The sequence below is a fragment of the Caloenas nicobarica genome, chromosome 2, assembly GCF_036013445.1.
Source record: "Caloenas nicobarica isolate bCalNic1 chromosome 2, bCalNic1.hap1, whole genome shotgun sequence".
NCBI classification, from domain to species: domain Eukaryota; kingdom Metazoa; phylum Chordata; class Aves; order Columbiformes; family Columbidae; genus Caloenas; species Caloenas nicobarica.
This window is the reverse complement of record NC_088246.1, coordinates 116,423,827-116,446,186: the sequence shown is the minus strand read 5'-3', so window position 1 is coordinate 116,446,186 and position 22,360 is coordinate 116,423,827. Positions and strand designations below refer to the sequence as shown.

At 37.8% G+C, this 22,360-nt stretch overlaps 1 protein-coding gene across 5 annotated transcripts; it reads right to left on the bottom strand.

The window, feature by feature from the left end:
• Positions 1–1,015: 1,015 nt before the first annotated feature.
• IMPACT (impact RWD domain protein) lies at positions 1,016–22,033 on the bottom strand. 5 transcript variants are annotated; one of them, XM_065628850.1, is made up of 12 exons: positions 21,954–22,033; positions 20,531–20,659; positions 19,748–19,800; positions 18,687–18,749; positions 15,530–15,615; positions 13,796–13,924; positions 13,407–13,504; positions 8,893–8,966; positions 6,323–6,413; positions 4,275–4,388; positions 3,025–3,159; positions 1,016–1,202 (listed from the first exon to the last, which is right to left on the bottom strand). In XM_065628850.1, exons 1-12 carry the CDS (start codon positions 21,987–21,989, stop codon positions 1,131–1,133), a joined length of 1,080 nt encoding a protein of 359 aa, XP_065484922.1. In that variant the 5' UTR covers positions 21,990–22,033; the 3' UTR covers positions 1,016–1,130. The 5 variants fall into 5 exon arrangements, with proteins under 5 accessions (XP_065484922.1, XP_065484923.1, XP_065484924.1 ...); XM_065628851.1 differs by having other exon boundaries at positions 13,407–13,501; XM_065628852.1 differs by lacking the exon at positions 4,275–4,388 and having other exon boundaries at positions 13,407–13,501.
• Positions 22,034–22,360: the final 327 nt, after the last annotated feature.

Genomic DNA, 22,360 nt, shown 5'->3' with positions numbered 1-22,360 from the left:
ACTAGAGAATGTCATTAAAAATAGTCACAGCCCTGACATTACTATATGAGCAAACTACATAAGGTGTACCTGACCTAAGAAAGCACCTGTGACTCAGACAGTAATTAACAGATCGCAAAGTTCAGAAATTAACTTGAGAAAAAACGAAAAAAAACCGCAAGAGATCACCATCCTCCCCAAGTGGAAGTTATCAAGGGAATGCTAAAAATAGCAATCTAAATACCAATATGTCAACTAACTGACAAAAGGTCCTGTTTTGGTTTTTTTGGTGGGTTTTTTGTTGTTGTTGTTTTGGTTTGGTTTTTTTTGTAATGCATTAGAGAAAAGTCTGGAAGCTATTAAGTAGTAGAAGATTCAAGTGTTTGTGATCCTATCATTAACACTTGTTTTTCTTCCCGCTCTACACCAATGGAAGTCACTTCAGAATGCTTACTAATGTTCACTACTGGCTGTAACAGTCCAATTTCAAAATCCCCGTATTCTTTGTTGAAATCACTGGTTCCTTTTATTATACAACACTTAATCCTCAGCTTTTCAACAGGCTCCTAGAGCCCCAACACATTCTGAAGTAATTACTTTACATTTCTTAGTTCATCACCCATGTTCAGTCTTTCTTACATCAACGGGCAGGTGACCAAGAACTGCACAAGCTCTCCAAGGGCACACAGCACTGGGCCACACACTTTCCTTTTAGGTACAGGAAATACAATGCTTCCTAAGTGACCTGGTCTATGAATGACTTCGGTCCCACCCTCAACACAACAAATCAGGGAAGTCAAGTTCTAATACAAGACAGGTGTTTTGAGTTCCCACCCAGGAACCGAGAAGATAAATAATCCATGTTTTAAACTGGTCAACCATTTGGTGGGAAGGGGTGGGACCAGTAAGTGGTTCCAGATGTCACAATGCCCTCAAAACGAGGAGCTGAAGCGTGTAACAACACAGAAAACTTGTGTTTAAGTTCTGCTTCACAACAGCAGAAGAAATCACAGAACAAGATGAAAATGTATCTATAGCTTTACTGAATTCTCTTTTGAATACAAAATGTCTGTTGTATCGGATAAGGCAATAGTGTCCATGTTTTCTTTGTATAAATATGTGCAAAATAATTTTTTTATAGTTTTAAAAAATTAGTGTTCTGTTCTCTTCTTGTTGTCCTTCCTTATCTTTTTGCTCTTTCCTGTTTGTTTAGACGACTCTTCCTGAAATGAAAAGCAAGCATTTAAAAATTAAATCTACATTCTTATACATTTACACATTCTCTCAAAGTCACCCACGAGAATTATTTTTAATATGAACAGTGTTTGTAGTCCACTGGGATTTACGAAACTTTTGAGTTGTATAATACTTAACCACTCAGTTTCATTAGTTTGTGTGCTCATCTTGCTATTTAGAAACTTCTGCATTCAGCAATGATAAAAATATAGACATAGCTATGCCAACAGAAGTATAGAACGTAAAAATAATCAAAGCCATTTCCACTCAAGGAAGAGGTTACCAGTACAGGAATACATCTACACTACACTGCAAAACTGCTTCTAGTGTGGATGTGGCCTTATCAAGAGCTATACTGTACACCAGTACATTAAAACCGCTTCCGTTATGTGCAACAAACCTACAGTGGGAAAAACAAATTTTTGCCAGTCTTGCTGGATCAACATTGTAATTTACAGCTTAGCCTGACTGCCAATTCTGGAAAAGAAGATTTTTTTCTTCAGTAGGCATTCATCATAGGCACTCCCCAAAACGGTGAAGGAATCTGACACTACATCTGACAGAACCTGGGATATTTTATTTTTCCCCCTTCTACCTCTTGCATGCGGGAGGAAAATGGACCCTAACAAGATGTTAAAACTCTGCTGTTCTGAAGAGTCTTAGCTAAAAAGAATACTTTTTCCAAGAGCCACAGCTATGGTATTAGAATAATAATTACCATACGTTTCATCTATTCTTTTTTTGATGGACACTGGTAACAAAACATGTTTGTTAGTACACAATAGAGTCTGATTTAAGTTGTTAAAAATAGAAAATAAATAAGTCATTTTTGGTACTACATCATCTCTTGAGGCTTAGAGTTTCCTTTCATTTTATGAGCACCTCATTCAAATAACATTGCTAAACTGCCAAGAAGGTAAATCACTAAGTATATTCAAGCACCTCTGAAGTACAAAAAGCAAATAACCGAGAAGTGCAGGGGGAGGAATAGGGAAGAATGCTCAGCTTTCAGCCACAGCAATCTTAGATATCTTCATATAAAAAACCTGACAGTTGCATACTTTTTCAAATACCCATTAGTAATTATTTCCTACTGTCTTTAAAAGTTTCTGTTGCTAGCAATTACATACTATAATGTATATAGATATATCTAATATTGTGTTCTGAGGATGAAGAAATGTCGAAAACCAAGAATATTAAATTATTAAATGACCTAAGTCCCTTAAGAAGTAAAATACCATTTAAAGACATTTGGAACTTTGTCTACCAAGATATGTAAGCTCTCTTGAAACACTTTCCCTTAATCTTTTCTGTAACAGTTAAAACATTACTTCGTTTGAATTCTTCTAGTCTAGACTTTTTTTTTTTTTAAATGGCATCTATCATCTATAATTTTGAAAATTTCTTTGGGTCAAATAAAGCTTTCACTTTTTAAAATGCCTACCAGTTCCAGTGATTCCCAAGCTCATTTTGCCTGCACGCTAACTGGTAGCAGCTTCCAGTTTTCTGAACACACAGAAAGAGCCATTTCCCCTTCCCATCCTCCCTCAACCCTTAAATTTGCGTTCAGGACCAATGAACTCAACTGCTGCCACTCTTCTGTTGCACACCTCACGCTTACAAACCAGGTCACTAACTCCTTTGGAAGTTCTTCAGGAGTCTTTGCGCAGACCCTATGCATACTGTCAGAGCACCAAAGCAACCGGAGGATGACACAGGTAGTCTTACTTTTCTGCTGGCTTCATCTAACAGTGACAATTTAAACAATTTCACACAAAAAAGCCTTCATACTAAGTGGCAGAAACTTACCGCTGAATGTACGTAGTTGTACTCCACAAGTATATTTCTTGCACAATTGTTGATATGTTTAAAACGATCTGGTCCTAAAAGAATTCCTCCATACCAGCGGGATACCACGACTAACACATTATGGACATTCAAAATCTGTTTTTATTTAAAAAAAAAAATTATATATATATATATTTGACTTGAACTAGTTTTATGGTTGACATTTATTTTAAGCATAGAAAAAAGTCTACCTTGCATTTTCAAGAAGAACTTACAGTCAGGTCTGTGTCACACATGTTATCAAAAGGTAACAAATAATGACACTCCAGCAGTTGTGGTAAGTTTCCCTCTTCAAGCTTCTACCCAAAGGTAAATTCAATGTAAAATGAGTCAACATATCCCTCAGAAAGGGCATAAAGGTATCTCATGTGCACTACAGTTGCTCATTCATGTGTCAAAGGCTACAGGCACTACTTAAAAGGAAAATTACTGTGTTACATTTATTATTCTTTGATATGATCAATTATTATTTCCAGAAAACCTCTGTCAGTAAGCAGATTTTCTATCCACATTTTTGGAAGTGTTGATGCATGAGGCTAATAACAGCCAAGGGACAGGCATTATACATACAGATACTTAAAATGCCATAAGCTATACAGTTACCATGCGCAGGACTTAGCAACAGCACCCGGATAACACAGGAAAACCTTTATATTTTCCAGGTTTGATTATTAGCCCCTTACAAGAAAGCAGTTGTTTTCTGAATTCATAATGGCATATATAAAGTTCACACAACGTGAAATAATTGTATTAACAATTAGGATTGAAAAGAACTAAACCACCCTTATATAGCTTTTTTTAAGACTGTAAGTAAGAAAATCAAGCAGGCAGTTAAACAGAAGCGATTATTTGTTTTACTGCAATTAAAAGCAAGAAATACGGCATGCCCTCAACAGCTTTACTTTTCACAAAATCTAAATGTGACTTGACTAGACTTGAAAACTATAATTTATTCCACCTTACAGCAATTCTGTCCTCAAGATCTCCCCATCATCAGCAAACACCAGTAACGCAGAGAATGCTGACTGAGTATCAGAGAGAAACACATATCTTGCCAAAATCTAAGATATATGTTACTGCATGGAAAAGCGTAGTGACAATCACCTGTTAGCTTTTTTGCTCAAAGTAATGTTGCGTGATTAGTGACCGCAATCCTGAATTTGTCCCTCAAACAAAGGAAGCTGAAACCTCCGGGGAAAGTCTTCACTTACAAACAGCTTTCTCTCCAGCCCTGCAGAGAACCACACTGATGCACCCAGATGGCTCGGACCCAGACAGAGCAAATGCAGCTTTATTTGTGTAAGGCTGAGCAAAAACGCTGTGGTCTGCAAGGTATCAGGGTGGTTTGGTGGAGGTGAGAAAAATCCCTTAAGAGCTAGCCATCAATAAAGCATGTTAACAACCACCATCATGTCCATGAAGGAGAAATTTATATATATTTGACTAATTTGAACAATACTATTAGAAGATTCTGTCATTGTTTGAGAAAACAGAAGTATCCTTAGAATTCTAAAATGAAAAGGATAATGTAAAAAGAAAAAAAAAAAGAAAAAACAAGAAAAAACAAGAAGGATTGGGCAGGTTTTGTGACAGGCATTGTCTACTCAACATTTACACATTGGCCATAAAGTCTACATATAGCAACTTTTCACAGTAAACAGGATGCCAAACATAGAGTTAAAAAAGTTTCCCAACTAAGTTCAAAAGATCTAATCTAAAATACAGTATCTTGTAACCGGAAAGTGCTATCTTGACTGAAGTGCTAGGTTTATCTGAAATGAGATAAGATTTCTACTGCAAAAGAACCACCGTAAGTACAGCAACAATAAGTGTATTAAACCACTTAATTTTCATGCCCATATCATATGTCCTAAGTACTTATAACAGAAAAACTACAAGACCCATGAACATCAAGAAATCAGCCCATAAAACATTTAAATCTTTTTTCTATGGGTGAAAATTGCACTTTTCTGATCCCTACAGCAGTACTCATCCAAAACAAAAATACTCCCAGTAAGTAGGACTACAGGTGGAGAGAGATAATCCATAGATTTGGGCACATTCACATTTGAAAGGGAAAACTTCATGTCACTTTCTAAACTGGATTTTTATGGAATGTTAAGTGCCCAAACACTAAGTCTGACAACTCTCAAAAGTATACATTAGCAGGCTGAGAAAAAGCTGATAAGCTCAGAACAAACTGAGGTACAGTAACTGCAAAGTTGTTTCTTTATGTTATTTTTATTACAATAATGTTTTCGCATTTACCACATCTACTTGCTTATATTACATAAAGTTTTACTTCACAAGTCATATTTGAGTTACTTAGGAAGTTTCAAAAAGTTCTAACCGAAAAATGTCAAAATAATTCAAATTATAACTTTTTTCAGGAAAAAAAACATAAGCTTTGAGATTAAAAAAGTGCTTCAAAACAGTCTCCCGGAATAAGACCATAGCACGTTAAGCAACAGAATATGCAATCAAGCAAAGAATGGGAAAAGAAAACCCTTATTGTGAAGAGGACGTCAATCTAAAAAATCAAAATTAAAACTAGTAATTAGTGTGCTGAGGCACTGCATAAGATGTACCCAGCTGTCCCCTGTAGTTATGATATCTCATTTATGGTTTTACTAGGGCTTACATCATGCCAGTGAACCAAAATTTATGAATCTCAGTACACATTTAGAAGCAACTTTGCCAAGGGAATATTATTTCAACACTTGAAATCTAAAGTGTATGTGAGTATGAGGGCTAGGGACCCACAACTGGAAACAGCACAAAGATTAAATGATCAAAACTATTTAACTCCTTCACTCCCACTATCTTTTGCATTTGAAGCTCTATTCTGCAAGCCCAAATATAAATTTATTTTTATCACAAATATTTGAGGAAAGTGAATGAAAGGCTGTGCATAGGTCAGCTGTTACATTCTGTCAATCGGCTTCTTCCAGTCTTCATTTTCTATATACCTTACACCACATAGTAAGCAGAGGAATCAAAACTTATTTCTCTTTCAAACTGTTCAAATTATTGCTAGTATCTATGAAACCCTACTTGTTTCTATGATCCAAGACTTGGAAATCCCAATTTACTACATGTATGAAACAGCCCGTGATTTTTTTTCACCTCTAAGAAAGCAATCATCTATTGGCTAAGAGCAGAGCATGAATTAGAATAACCTTCTACAAGTTTATTTATGTTGTAGTGAATTTTAAAATCTGTTCAAGACTTCCAGAAGTGAACAATTAATTTCTATAACCTGCATAAGATGAAGAAGACGTCCACCTGCTGCTGTCTCCCCATCATCTTCACAATCCTGTAAGAATGTCTGCTTATCTTCACAGTATATTCTAAAATGGAAAAAAAAAAAAAAAGAACATAAAATAGATCCAAATATGTCAATCGACTAACATTTTAGCATGCTTAATGAAGTCTCAGGGATCTTTCATACACACGTGTATCAATTCTACTTCTCTCCTGTGTTGGCAGTTGCACTTTCCCCCGCCGCCGGCCCTGAGAACTGGTGTGGCAGTTGCACATCCCCCTCTCAGAACTGGGACCTTCAATGGGGCAGCTAAAGGCTCTCTTTGTGGAGACCCAGAGTCGGTGGGCAGGGTCATTAGCAGAGGAGGCGCCAAGCATGGCCACAGCCCGGAGAAGCTGAGAAGCTTCTCGAATGCCCGCAGTCGGGGGAGGGGCGCAGAGAAGCCAAGAAGCTTCTGGAATGCCCACAGTCAGATCTGAGCAGACTATAAATGGGGCTCCTGCCAGAGACCCCCTTTGTGTGGTCTTTTTGGAGCTGCGGGTCTGCCATGCTGCCGGAGTCCCTCCCCTTAGACGGAGAAGCCACCTAAGGTAACCTCCCGGGATGGGGAGCGCCTCACCTCTGCATGTGGGTGAGTGATTAATTACTGAATATATGCTTTAATAAATTCCTCATCTGGGACAGATGAGTGTAAATTCCTTGCCTGGTAGGCAAGCGTAAATTCCTTGTCTGCAACAGGCAAGTGTTTATCTCTTATGGGCAAAATGGGGCAGAGAGGGCTCTGGTTTGTTTTCTTGTGAGTGTGTGTATGCACGCTGTGGATCCTCATTATTCCTATTTTGCTGCACTCCAAATAATCTCCTAACCTAATATCTGAACCTGTATCTTACATTATCAGAGTGCTAACTAATTGTATAAACCCCGTTTCTAATTGGTTTATTTGTGGTACTTTTCCAGCCAGAATAAAGTTTGTTTCGGACCTTGTTGCCCGCCTAAACTATTTTGGGGTGCCTCCATGACATCTACTAAAGACATTTACATGAAAACAGGATGAGGTTCAGGGTAAACCATAGATATTCATCTGTACAGTAGAACAAGTTTTGAGAAGCTTTTACATAGAATTTAGCTACTTTAGGATAACTCCAGACTCATTACCAGTATAAATTCCCTAATAAGAAAAACCCTTAGTTTTTTAGCCTAATAATTACACCTGGCTGAAATCAACTCTACCAGATACAGGTTCAAATTATGGTACACACTCACAAGTTGGAAGAATTTGGACAAAACTATTATGAATAATTAGTTAGGTCTGTATTTCAGCAGCAGCACAAAACTATTACTGAAAACTGCCTTCAGATTCTCCATGCCCATCTACTTCCTCAGGGTACACTCCAGGAAACTTTGTGTTGTATTTGTATTGCTTCTTATAACGGACTCCTGCTCATGTCTAATTTTCCAGAAGTAATGCTCAGAGGTCTACTGCTTGTTACCAATCAATTTCATAGAATCATTTCAGTTGGAAGAGACCCTCAGGATCATCAAGTCCGACCATAACCTAACTCTAGCACTAAACCATGTTCCTAAGAACCTCGTCTAAACACCTCTGAAACACCTCCAGGGATGGTGACTCCACCACTTCCTGGGCAGCCTGTTCCAATGCCTGTTTCATAACTTCACAACTTAGTTAATACACACGTGACATAATGACAAAGAGGCTTGCAGTACTAGATGACAAATATGAAAAAACAAGTATGTTTCTGTTGCTTTTTTGTAATGTATTTATATAGTATGAGTGAAAGAAGCCAGATCATCAGCAGCAACAACAGAGATCCCCTCCTTACAGAAACCAGTTACACAGGTGGACTTTTTGGTGAAGTAAGCTTTCACTTGCTCTCATGTCATGTTTCATCAGGATCATGCCAGGATTGCATAAATGGATCAGTGTCTGTATGTGCTTTTACAGATGACTGGTTCCTCCTGTAATGAGAGGGTCTCCTTTTATTATCATTTAACATTCCTCAGAAAACCTGCATCACTACCTGGACTGAGACCAATTCATTTCACATAAGCTATGTTTACAAAAGTTGCCAGAGACAGACCAGGCCCAACTTATTTTTACCTGTTTCTCATTTTTGCTGCAGTTTCTTGTATTCAGGCTGTTTCAACTCTTATTTCAACTAAAAATTTTCAGTTATTTCTAAATATAAGGTTGAGGGAAAAGAAGGTTACTTTGCCCAAGTAAAAACACATTTAGTTCAGGATGATGTAGCATTTCCATGTTCACACATACTATATAAAGGATAATAACACGTTCAAATCGACTTTTAGTCTTTTTTTATTCCTAATGCTGCTTTACTATCTTAGCATATTTCCTTCTATATGTTCTACTTTCTTGACCTCAAATTCAAAACAAAGCCTAAAACCTTTACGATACAAATAAGAAACCTACTCCCATAAAGATTTAATAGCAATGAATTTCTTTGATGGATTTTATTTTTCTCATGTCCTGTACTCATTTGTCAAAGAATATTGAAGAAAAAACAAAACCACTATTCATCTCTCACCTGTATGCATATATGTTGTGGGTAGCACTTGCAATTTTCTTATTCTCATACAATTTTTCAAGAACTCTCTTTACCTTAAAAAAAAAAGAAACAAGCTTACTTTTATAATGGGGATTTCATACCAATCATCTCAACATCACTGCTAAACAAACATCTTAATATAAAGTTTCACACTTTGACATAAAATTAATTAAATATTCAGTGCGATAACTGAAGAAGCAGCTTCTCAGTACCCTCATGCTAGTTTCAATAATTTTTCTGCGATACTGAAAACAGCTGTTCCTAGAATTCATACATTCCTGTTACTGCTGAAGATGTAGAAACGTCAAATCGTTTTACTAAATAAGAGAGACAGTGAGATCTAAAAACATTTTTAATTGGTATTAAGTATCAATTACACCTGCTTAATTTTTTCCAATTGTAACATTAGCCGGAATAATGTAACACAACCTGACATACATTTTCCAGTTACATACTGCTTTCGCCTATTTCACAAAACTGCAATGCTTAGAAAGATCTACTATATTTCGAGTTTTTCCTTTTTCCTCAAACATACTTTTTTTTTTCCAGTTTCCATTTCAGAGAAAGAATAATTAAAAAAAAAATAATGTTCTGTTATGGGTCCAAAAGTGTATTTCCCAGAAAAGAGGTATTCCCACCATGTCTATCTCTCTGCTCTTAAGTAGTAAGAAATTCAAACCATTTATCAATATCAGTTCATCTTCTGTTTCTAATTAAACAAGCCAGCAATTGTTCAACATTTTCCAGTTTGGTCTAACAAAAAGGAGAGCTTTGATCAAGACACTGTTTCAGTAGACAATACAAGATTAATACTACTTTGAGGAAAACATTACTGAAATTGAGAAAGCTTGGGAAAACAAGCTTGGCAAGTAAATTGCCTTCCACTCCGAAGAAAAATGTTTCTGAGGAGTAACCAATATACACATTTAGTATCTGTCTGTGCTATTTCCAATTCTTCTGGAAGAAATTCACTTTAGAGAAATCACCTCAAATGTAAGATATCTCAATGAAAAAATTCCAATTATTAACAGAGAACATTGCTTCAGACACCTGTTTTCTCTTTTTTCTCTTTCCCTAAAGGCGAATATTGAAGAAAGACATATTACTTAATACACTTTCTCAAATACATTTCAATACATGGACTTGGTATGTAATGTATGAAGCACATTAAATGATCATCAGCTTTGGCATGAGTTATTTATCAGCTACCAGGTTCCTAAAAACATACCTTCAAGATTCATTATGTGCCTGTATTAGCAATGAGCCTCCAAGACAGACATCTTACAGGTAAGCAACAGCTTATCCTTTTTCCTGCTCTAGCTCCTGAGCCTTTTTTTTTTCCCTCCTGTTCCCCTCTCTATTATTCCTGGTTTAGGGAAATGAGGAATGCAATTCTCTACATGTCAATGAGGCACCTGCTCATAAAAGACACAAGATGCTTAAACAGCAGTTCAGTTCTTAGTCCCACCTTACTAAATCAATGCCAAGTCCAAGAACCACATACATTTTAAATGTCCGAATAAGCCAAATTGAAACAAGGAAAAGTAACGGTACCCAATATTGCCTGCTACCTGAAATATACCTATCACTTTCTTTGCCCCATAAGGTTTATGGTAACATACTCTGTTATATAAGTAACTGCAGTACTACTCTGGCTATCAGTACTGAAAACTACATTAGAAATTAACTTCCACTATTAAAAATACTCAGTAAAGGAATTTACACAGCAATCTGTGTACTGTCTTAAAATATTGATTAATATCATTGCAGCACACAGATTATGCAGATAAAAGTATTATGGGTGCACACTAATCTCTTCAGCTGGTAAAGAAGCCAACTTTCACTACAGTTGCAATGTTTACCCCATTTCTCACCTCTTCCAGCTTTCTTTCAGAAAAATGAGTCCGTACCACAGTAAAGCTTTCCTGCAGTCTGAAGACCAACCACCTCACACTGTACAGCAAGACTCTGCGAAACAAGATGGATTCAACACTTGGGGAATTGCTCTATCTTTATGCTAGCCACATACCAATAAGTGTTGACTGGAAATTCCTAGGTTTATAAAGTATATGTTGTCTTTTAAAAGAAAAGTCATTAAAAAAAGAAATTAAGAATGTCTTTGCATATGAAAGGGAAATTACTAACCTGTTTTAAGTGAGTACTATTTCTTGATACAGACCTGTCCTTTTGGAAACCCACGTCTGTGGGTACAGACTTCCTTGTAAGTAGGAACAATCCTACTCATAAATCATGATCAAAAAACAAGAGCTTTTTTTAAAATGAGAAAAGGACATTAAGCCCATGATTCCAATTTCTTCCCTTTCTAAAGCAACACAGTTCATTGACTCACAGCTCATAGGGACTGTGCACAGCTAGGAAGCCCCTGAAGTGCAGTGCTATTTTAATGAAAATGGTAACGTACTGAGTATTTTAAAACACTGAGTTTGCAAGCAGTAAAAAAATAGCTCAAAAAAGCTGAAGGTGTGTTCAAAAAAGTTCAAGTTGTATCCAGAGAAAAATAAGATAGATGTGAAAAGCACAGCACATTTTTGAAGGTGTAAAAATAAAATTAATAATAATTTTTTTCAAACACATAAGAACCTGATGCTTACCAGAGATCTGTACTGCTAGCAGATAAATATCATATATATAAAAGAATCACTTAAAGAAGATATAGTTGTAGCACAGAAACCTAAATGGTTGCACAGTATTTACGAACTCAAAAGGTCAAGCAGGGATGATATAGTGGAGCTTTACCACAGAATAAGGTTGAGCAAGCTGATACAATGAATAGCAACAAATCAGCAAAAACGGATCATTTATTTATAACAAGATTAAAGGGAATTGGAGTATGAAAATGTTGAACTATAGGTAAATTATCTAACCTACCAGTTAAAACTGATTCTGCAGCAGAAGGTAACTGATGCAGCACCAACATTTCAAAAGTACTGCAGGAACAATGTAGGGAACAAACACAAACAAGTCTTATGTCCATACTATGCAAACTAACAAGGGGAAGCAAAACTCAAAAAACTACAGACAGCTTAAAATGTTACAGCTTTTGCATAGGGAAACATGCCTCAAACCCCTGTCAATCTGTCAACATTCTTTTAGAGTCACTGAGCATGTAGTAGATCTAGCTCACCTGGAACTTCAAAAAGCATTTGAAAAGAACTCTTACAAAAAAATCTTAAAGATAGAATTGGATAAAAGGAAAGAGGAAAATCCTCTCAAGGTATAACTCTCAGTTAATGACAAAAAAGATGAGTAGACCACTAGTTTCTCCACTTAACAGGGATCAAAGGAAGCTGATGTTAACAGATGCGAAGTGATGTACAAAGTTACTCCAAACCAGTTATTAATATTAGCATTTGCAAAAAGAGATCTTGTGGTTACAACGGTCATTTCTATGAAAACACCAACTCAGTGCTCAGCAGAGGTCAAAAAAGTAAACTGAAAGGTACTACTAGGAAAAGACCATGGAAAACGGAAAACTTTTCACACTACTCTATAAATCCTCAGAGTGACTGCATCTTCAGTGTTGTGTATAGGTCTAGTCTGTGTCTCAAAAAAGTTACAGCACACGTTACACATACCAAAATAGACTGGACGTCTTCCACTCAGAAAACAGAAAACTAAGCTCTATTACATATGACAGATGTCTATAAAATCCAACTGCACAGAGAAAGCAGAGAGGCGCAACAAAGTAATGAGTGAATGATTCACAGCAGAGGAAGGCATCTTGTCATACAATGCTGTGGATTCTGAGAGTTAATTATGGTGTAAGAAGCAACAGGACAAATTCCACAAAGGATTAAAAAAAACCACCAAACCACAGTAATATTAAACACAAGGATACTTTCTTTACCTCATGTTAAACTGCTGAAAGAAGGGAAGCATGATGGGAAACAAACTGTAGCTGCCCTCTTTGGGTGCTCTAGTCTAGGTCTACGTTCACCAATGCTTCCAATAAGAGACAGGAACTAATGCAGACATTTTTTCTAGCTGTGGACATATACAACTCCAGAAGCACACTTACTTCTCTCACTTAGATCTCAATAAAGATATCATATGTATTTACATATGCATTACCATATGCACTTACATGTGCATTATCCAAGTGTATTTTTCAATAGAATTCCTTTCTGAAGGAGGGAAAACATACATAAATTCATTTTCCAAGTAACACATGGCAGACTCAGTAGCTTCCAAATGTCTTACAATAAACTTGCCAACATTCAAAAGTCAAATTTCAATGTTCTTATTCTCTTACACCTAATGCACGTAATGGTAAAGAATAGCAGGACACACTGCAGAGCTGATATTCAGAGCTCTTTAGCTGATAGTGAAAGCGAGAAACTGATGACTACTTAGACAATATTAGCACACAAAGATGCAAAGAGAGACATATTGGGCTAATCCCAAGTATCTCAGTAATATTTTGTCAAGCTCAAAGTACAGACAAGACAATTAGAATTGATCTCAGTACTAACTTGTCTGGGTGTCACCACAGGAGCCAGATGTGCCTGGAAAGTACTCCTTCGATCCGTGATCGGGCTTCCATGATGTATGGGTGGCAGCTCTTCATCTACTGATCACAAACAAGGAAGTGTTTGTTGTATTTAAGAGCACTGAAACAACATATACGGCTACATAAGTAACGAATGTCTCAGCTTTAAAACAGGGGTTTGTTGAAGTGAAGTACACAAGCTGACATACAGAATCACCAAAAATATGTTTGGTCTTTTTATGCTTGTTATTAATCTTTATTATAATTTTAATGTTATTAGTTTTACTCAAAAGTTGAATAAAAAAAACAGAATCTTAAGGCCTCTCTCTTCTGAATTATTTCATCAGAATTAACAGGACATATTTATTTTACCTTCGTGACTTTCAGGTGTAACATAATTTAACATTTTAATTGGATCTTCTAGAACAGGCTGATAGTCTAGGAGAAAATCATCTCCATCATCTTCATCAACTTCTTCACTGGTTTTCTTAATACCTGGTTCTATTAAGATACAAGTAGAAGAATTTGTCTCACAAAAAATGTGTGATAAGACAAAATTTCAAATTCTTCTCAAAAATCGCTAGCTTTTCAGTTCAAATCAGTTTGCCATTAAAAATAATGAAATACAGAATAGTAACTTTAATTACAACAAAACCCGGACATTCTTACTCCAGTATTAACTGAAATATTCCTTAGAATTAGGAAAACAACACTCGTGCTATGGGGTCCTGGCATAATATCTTCTGTTTCAGTATTAATTAACAGTATGTCTAAGAAAAAAAGAATAATGCTTACCATTTCCATTAAACATTTACAATGCTAATCTGAATTCAGAGACCAAAACAATGATGTTTCACAAGAACTCACGTCATTTATTGGTCATTTGGGGAAAAATGTAGAACTGTTGTTCAGTGCTATTTCATGAGGTTATAAAATCATTATATTTGAAAGGTCTTTCTGGACATGTTTCAAGCACTCTGGGATTCCAAAAATCCTATTTTCCTTCATGTATAGGACATACAAAAAATAATAGTCAATACCGAAAGAGTAAATATCCCACACAGTTAGTGCTCTGGCAACTGGATTTAGAGGGAATCTACCATACAGACAAGTTAATATATCATAATCTAATATCCTGTTTAGAGGGCATATGATGTGGTGATGATACAGTTTTCATAACAAAGGTATTTTCAATAAAAAAGCAAACTGATGATATAGCATGTTCAAAAGGCCTAGAAAAATCATTAGGTGTGTTAACTAGAAATCACAAGGTTGCTGTCAAAATACCCAACAAACTTCCCATACTGTCAGTAGAATTTCCACGTGTCAGTATCTACTCATTTAGTCACGTAAATGAAAAACAACTTTTAAAATGTCTGTGATATAGCACCAAAATGTAGTTTATTGAAAAATTAAAAATTGACTTTATCACAAAGAGGTACTGAAAATATACTTCTGTTTTCCTCTTCAGTCCTCACAGGACTAAGCTAACATCCATGACTTAGAAAAATACTTCTATTTCATTTTGCCACAAGTGCATGCATGCATGTCACTCATGTATAGCAGTTTAGCTGCCACTTTTTGAAAGAACAACTGTGAATTTACAGGCAATTTATCACTATAAGAGTAACAGCAGAAGAATCACCACAACTCCAGTGATGATGTACTTCTCATCCCAATATAGTGAAGTGCAATTAAGATTAAATACTTGGTCATTTGTCAGCATACTTCATAGAAGTTTATCTTCTCTTAAGGCTAATCCAAATCCTCCAAGAGTGCACCCTATTAATTACTGATACAAATGATTCCTTTGCAGAACAGAGGGAAATGCATAATGCCCCTCTGTGCCACGTTCTGCTTTCATTCATTTAATTCCTGAGAGAACTGAGGACCTCATTCTAGTTCACTGAGACCACCTCCTTCCTTTTAATCCCTACCAATTTTTAAGAAGGGAAGCTATAACTATAAAACAACAAGCCATGACACTAGAGACTGTTGTTTCCTATTATTTAGATCCAATACAAAACTAGGCATAAAGCTTTAACTTCTAATGAAATCTTAGTTTGCAGCTGAACAAGAAGTAAACTGAAAAACCCGTGTATGTACCTGGATCTGATGACTGTGCCTTTTCTATCAGAACTTCCCGTATCTTCTCCACCCATAAATAAAGTATACTTTCACCAAGGTTCTGTCTGGAAGTTAAAACTCATAGTGAACGAAGATTAATTTTTGCAGATTTCACTTGTAAAGTACAGTAAATAACATATAGATTTCAGACGTAGAAATAGAACACTACGATCTAGTGAGATAAAGAGCTTAGACAGGCTTGTGAAAAGTTCTGTGTCAGTAGTTCACTGGGCGAAGCACATGATACGTGCATCATCATATACTCTCTTCGTGACTTTTTGTTTGGTTGGTTTGGTTTTTAATTAAAAGCACCAATGCTTGGGCAAAACAGGCCACTAATGGAAGCTTTCTGGCCACTAATGGAAACTTTCTTGCCACTAAAGAAAGAAACTGTGAGAACAGTATGTTGGACAGTCCTCAGTATTTTCAAAAGAATACTAAATCAGGATGTCTAGCCTCAGAGCTTGCTCTGGATCAGTTTTCTCTACAAAAAGTACTGTATTGCCAATGGTGAGCTCCTTCAGCCGCTCTGTGGCTGCAGAGGAATCTTCCCCTTCGTATTTGGGAAGGCGGCTCTTCCTTGGAACAGCAGCACTTCTCTTCTTCCTCAAGCAGTCAGCACACACACAGCAGAGGCTGATCTTGGTGGGCTGTGATGGGAAGTCATTGGCAACAGACACGGGGAGCACTGGATTGCTGCGCTACAGTCTGGCTAACACACAGTTCAACAGGACAAGGAGGTAAGGATTTAGGTCTAGGAGTCCTTTGTCAGGGGCAGAGGTGTGTATTAAGGTACTGGGATGAGCACATTTTTTATGTGCATATTCGGAGTTCAGACAAGCTGCCCTAACGTGCAGCAGGACCCAAACAACCCAAAATATATTTAAAATGGTATCTTGAAAAGTTGCCTTTGTAATTATATTTTAATTTATGAACTGCGAATGTTTCTCTCAAAAACAAAACTAAAGATTTAGAGCTATAGGTAATGCATGGATTCTCATTGATTTTCTTCTTACTGCCACCACCTGGGACACCACATAAGTACATATCAGTGACAGAATAACATTTTCCATTTTTCTTAATGTATATAGGACTATTCCTGAAATCAGAAATTCAAACAAATCTACATGTTTTAAGAAAAACATTCAAGCAAAAATAAGGAATTTATAACTTTGTAGCACTGTTTTGAAAATCTGGACAGACTCCAGAAAAATCCCATGCCCTGATTTCATGCTGCTTCTTGTCATGCAGAAGCACTGCTTTAATACATTAAGAACTATATTTGCTTTAATGGCAGAATGAGAGAAATTAGACAATACGATTTATCTGTTGTGCAGAAGTAAATAGCAATTTCTTCAGCTTTCTTCAGCTGTCATCTAATTTCAGTTTCTGCCTATTCATGAAAAGCAGTCTCAAAGGTTACCTTTCTATACTGCTATTTTTCTTGTCACTTGTGTCTAAGTCATGAAACAAAGCTTTGTATTGAATATATTCTTATCAGAAGACCATATGGAGAAAAAAATAATCCAAATATTTGCTACATATGTAACTTCTAAGAACCTTGGGTCTCCCAAACAGACTTGTGATCTCAAATTATCTGCTTTTTCCACCTCCTGAAGAAGATGGTGATGGACAATATAGTTCATATCGTTTTAAATTGCAGAACTAAGCAATTTAGACCACTAGGGACTTGAAATCTGGTAAAACACACATTGTAAACAAAGCAGAGTACCTCTCTTTCTCCATCAACTATTTAGACATTGGATAGATAAAAGGCTTTCACAGACACTGTGCACATCAGTGACTACTCCAGAAAGCTTTTAAACAGTCTAAAAAGACACGTATGGCCTAAAGTACAAATGCACTAATTTCCTGCTGAACAAACAAAAATTACAGGAGACCAGTAAGGGCTCTGAACAGCAACTGAGACAGACAGAACAAAGCCGCAAGGGACTGACCCAACTAGCACAATTTAACAGCCTACAAGAGACCAACAGACGGAAAGAAGATAAAGGGGAAAAAAAAAAAAAAAAAAAGAAAGAAAAAAAAAGTTTATCACAACCTCCACACGCTCAGAACAGTTAAGGAACCATGTAGAGCAGCAGTTCCACTGCTGGTAGACACTCCAGAAAATCCTACAAATCTGGACAATCTCTGTCCTTTTTGCTCTGCTGAATAACTGTGGTTAATATGATCCCATAGAAGTTTTCACTTAAAATCCTTGTGCATTTTTAACACTTCAATTTTGTTTGCTTAAATTATCTGTTGCTTAATTAGGCAGGAAATCCAGTTAAAGTAATTGAGTAATAAGATAAAAAACTCTCACGCAAGCTAAGTGCTCTCTTCCCTATTTTATGGCATTAAAAAAGATTTCTTATGCAAGACGTTCAGATTTCAGTATTTTGGGCATGACTGTGCTTCCTTATGACATATTTTCACTTTGTTTAGTTTATATTACTTTTGGGATCTGAAAGAATTAAATAAACCATATAAAATTACTACGTTTACTACTCCAATTTCATAACAATCCAAAAACATAATTTGAGTATTTCTAAATGTTCCGTTTATTCTCATGCGTTCGTTATGAGTTGTTGTTAGCTGCACACTGTGATAATGAACAGTCCGCTATGTTACAGATTCTAGTTAATAGATTCTGCATGTGTTTAATTTGTCTTAAAACCTACTTGTCCCTTAGCTATCTTTTAAGAAAAACTGTTTTACCAGTTATGCTCTAAGACAAAAACAAATGTTTTCACATGCTGCGGTTCAACATTCAAATGCAGAATAGATGCCAAAGTCTCATACTTCATTGCACCAATTCATAAGCAATCTCACAGATTCTAAAGGGTGACATATTAGGAGCCAAAATGAAGACTTCTATCCTTATAGAACACCAGGTCTAAACAATGTAAAATAAATGTCAGAGTTTAACACAATTTGTTTTCGCAAAATGCTTAGTAAATATACCACATCTTTAACTGTTAGATTTACAAAAGAAACTTGCTGTTTTATGGCTATTGCTGCAATCACTTCACAACTATTAGGTCACGCAGGTACTTAAAAGCATACATTGAGCAGAGCATGAAACTGAAAATACATTGTCTCCTTTTATAATATTCCAGAGTCTCTAACTTACACATATATTTCTTCCAAGCTATTTGCTAGTTCCATATAATCTTGTCCTCGAAGCCAAGGGGCACTAGAATGAAAAGATATGCAATGAAAATAGTTCCCATATACTGATTCCAACATCTCAACAAACATTCATTTTAAAATAAATGTGATAAACACCTTGAAAATAGAACATTGTCAATTACTCCCACTTGACAAGATTTCAGTTGTAAGTATCTTGGTAAAAGCATGATCACCTAGTTCTCCTTCAAGACTCCAAACTTGGGCTGCCTTTTCTTACTTCAGGTAAGAAAGCTGGACTCATTTTTCACATTAGGCCATTGTCACTCCAGAGTCACCTTATGTATTATTAGCTTATCTTTCTAACACCTTCAGAACCATAGTATCTATTAGATTTAGGATGACCCTTCTGTTCTGCACCTGTACCTTCCTGGTGTCATGTTAAATTACCAACTTTGCCTCAAGTTTACCAGTACTATTTTAGATTGTCTTGTTGATACTGCTGACCAAACCTCAGTAGATATGCTGTGTCTCATGCCCTGAAGGTCCCTCTGTCATCCAAATCAAGGAACTGCCTTCCACATCTCCATTCCCATCTCGTTTACATGTCAGGAGACAAGGGGAGAACAGGGAAGGAAAACAGGAAAACGACACGTGTTATGAAGATATCCATCCCAACCAGAGTGAGTGCTCAGATGAAAAGCATGCCTTACAATCTGGAAGAAGGATGCGGACAAGAGGGGTACACCCAAGGAAGCAACAAGACATCACTGTCCAACCCAACAGGCAGCAGTCAACATACTTCCACAGTCTAATTGCTGCCTTGCCATAAAATAATGCTACAAGAGCTAGAGTTGAGGGAAGAGAACAAACCGTGGTAGGGAGCTCTGTGAGGCTAAGGCAGGAGAAAAAACAGAATATTCTCACTTGAAACATCCCCCATGTCCAGTATGGTTTAATTCAAGGAGTCAACTAAACATCAACTTACACTATATACAGTGGTAATTCAGAAAAGAAATACAAATGTTTGAAAGAAAATAACTCTCAGCAAGAAACGTCACTTACTTTAGTTGATAAATAGGTGGCTCTGCAGTTGGATATCCTGGTGGTAAAATCACCTGAAAGAAATTCGGGATAAGTATTCACTGGACTATTCCTCTCAGCCAGCTGAGTTTTACTGATGGACTCTGATGTCAAGCACTAGGACCACAATCGGTGTTACGAATGAAGAAAATAGTCACATATGTTGTTACAGAACAATAAGAAAACCTGAATACCTGTATTTAGGATTCAAATAACGGTAATGCATACATATATTATATTTCATGGTGCAATTTTTGTGTCATGCAAAATAAAGCGCAGAGGAAATTTGAATGGAGTTGCATACATGGCACTGCAGTTCTGTAAGTAGACACTTCAGTGTTTCTTCCACTAAGTAAATTTACAGTTTTCAGTTCTGTAAACATAAAGTAGCAAGTTACTCAGTTAAGTTGATCCAAATTTCATATTGCCTCCACACTTCCCAGAAAGTAAACCTAGAAGCAGATTACAGCAGATTTGCTGAGGTGTCCTACACAAAGCGACAGTAAAACACATTTTAAAAACTAGTCCTCGGAGAAAACACTGAATGTAGTTTTTGTCAGGTGTGGAATTAGGATAGGTAACTACTGAAAACGTCACAAGCACATTGATGTGTTACAGCAACAATCACTGAAAAGTCTATCACAGATTCCAACCCAAAAGCTCCTTAACCCATCTGAATAGATATTGAATCCTATTTAAAAGTGTTTCATACAGGCAAACAGTCCAACTGTAAATTCTGTGCCAAACTCCTTAACAGCACTATACCTGCAGACAGACGGTCCACTTTGGTTGATCCAGACAATCATTAATCTTAATGCAGTAGATTTTTTCATCTTCATCAACAACACACCAATCCTCACCATATATAGATGAAAGAGCTTCAATTTCATCAATCTAGAAAAAGCATTACGTAAAAATAAATATACAAACTGCCCCAAAGCCCACAGCCTTGTGTGCCAACCACAGTTTTAAGTCTTACTCTTGTACAGCTTATTTACAAACATGACAAGACTCAGTATGTTAGGTGGCGATAGATACTGAGGATCCAGTTCCAATTCACAGCACAAGTAAACTTTGCTCAGTTCTTCCATACACATACCAAATTTCACATTTCTATGGATAACCCTCTAATTCTCAGCAGCAATAAGGTGAGCAAAGGGACAGGGAGCAGCTACATTCCTGCAGCTCTCAAACAGTGCTGCTCCTGGTTGGGTCATCCCCCAGCAGGAGAAAGACCCCAAGGCCTTGGCACAAGTTCTTTCTAAGACTGAATGCATTTACCAGAAAATTCCAATAAAAACTGAACAGCCACCTTCCACCTAGAAATCATACAATCATAGAATCATTTTTGTTGGAAGAGACTGTCAAGATCATCGAGTCCAACCATTAATCTAATACTGGCACTACACAATGTCCATGAGAACCTCATCTATATGCCTTTTAAACACCTCCAGGGATGGTGACTCAATCACTTCCCTGGGCAGCCTGTTCCAATGCCTGACAACCCTTTCTGTGAAGAATTTTTTCCTAATATGCAATCTAAACCTCCCCTGGCACAACTTGAGGCCATTTCCTCTTGTCCTATCACTTGCTACTTGAGAGAGGAGACCAGCCCCCTCCACGCTACAACCTCCTTTCAGGCAGTTGTAGAGAGCGATCAGGTCTCCCCTCAGCCTCCTTTTCTCCAGGCTGAACAGCCCCAGTTCCCTCAGCTGCTCCTCATCAGACTTGTGCTCCAGGCCCCGCACCAGCTTCATTGCCCTTGTCTGCACTCTCTCCAGCACCTCGATGTCTTTCCTGTAGTGAGGGGCCCAAAACTGAACACAGGGTTCGAGGTGGGGCCTCACCAGCGCCAAGTACAGGGGGAGCTGAGACACCTGAAATGGCTCTTCGGTGCCATTTCAGTTGGAAGAGACCCTCTGGATCATCGACTCCCACCATAACCTAACTAACCATAACTTAAATGAGCGGCCGCCCGCTGAACAAAGGCACTCCCTTGGGCAGCACCGCGGCCCAGGGGCGAGTCGCTCCTCACAAGGCCGGGCTTCACCAGAAGCCACCCAAGCCACCGCCGTCGCCGCGGCGCTCACACCGCCCTACCCGAGGACGCCGCGCCCAGCGGGACCGTGACACGCCGAGCACACGGGCCCCGCTCCCCGCAGCCCTCCTCACCCCCACCGCCGCCCACCTGTTGCTGAGCCGCTTCCTCCTCACTCGCCGCCATGGGCACCTGAGGGGAGGCGGGGAGGAGGGAAAGGGCAGCCTGCGCAGTAGTGGCGGTGAAGCCGCCTGCCCTCCCTTCCGCCAGCTCACCCGCCCGCGGGCGGGCGCATGCGCGGTGCTTCTCAGTGGGACCTTAGCGCCGTTTCTGAGCCGCGGTCGCTTCGCGGTCTGTGTCCGTGGGGGTCGCTGCTGTGCCCGCGCGGCTGCTGCTGCGTCTCGGAGTCCGGATCCCAACTGGGGGGAGCATCGAAAGGGAAGAGGCGGCTGCCTTGTTACATCGACTTGTCAATGTAACCCGACAGAAAATATCCATACGGTTCATCCTGGCATATAATTCTCATTGACTAAATCTCATTAAAAGTGTGGTAGGTT

What these genes read in the sequence shown, in the direction of transcription:
- IMPACT (XM_065628850.1), bottom strand. Translation starts at nt 21,989, where the DNA reads ATGGCGGCGAGTGAGGAGGAAGCGGCTCAGCAACAG. An exon ending in AGGAAGCGGCTCAGCAACAG is followed by an intron (nt 20,660 to 21,953) that starts GTGGGCGGCGGT and finishes TGCTTTTTCTAG; the next exon opens with ATTGATGAAATTGAAGCTCT. An exon ending in TACACCTGAAAGTCACGAAG is followed by an intron (nt 13,505 to 13,795) that starts GTAAAATAAATA and finishes GTTTGTGATCAG; the next exon opens with TAGATGAAGAGCTGCCACCC.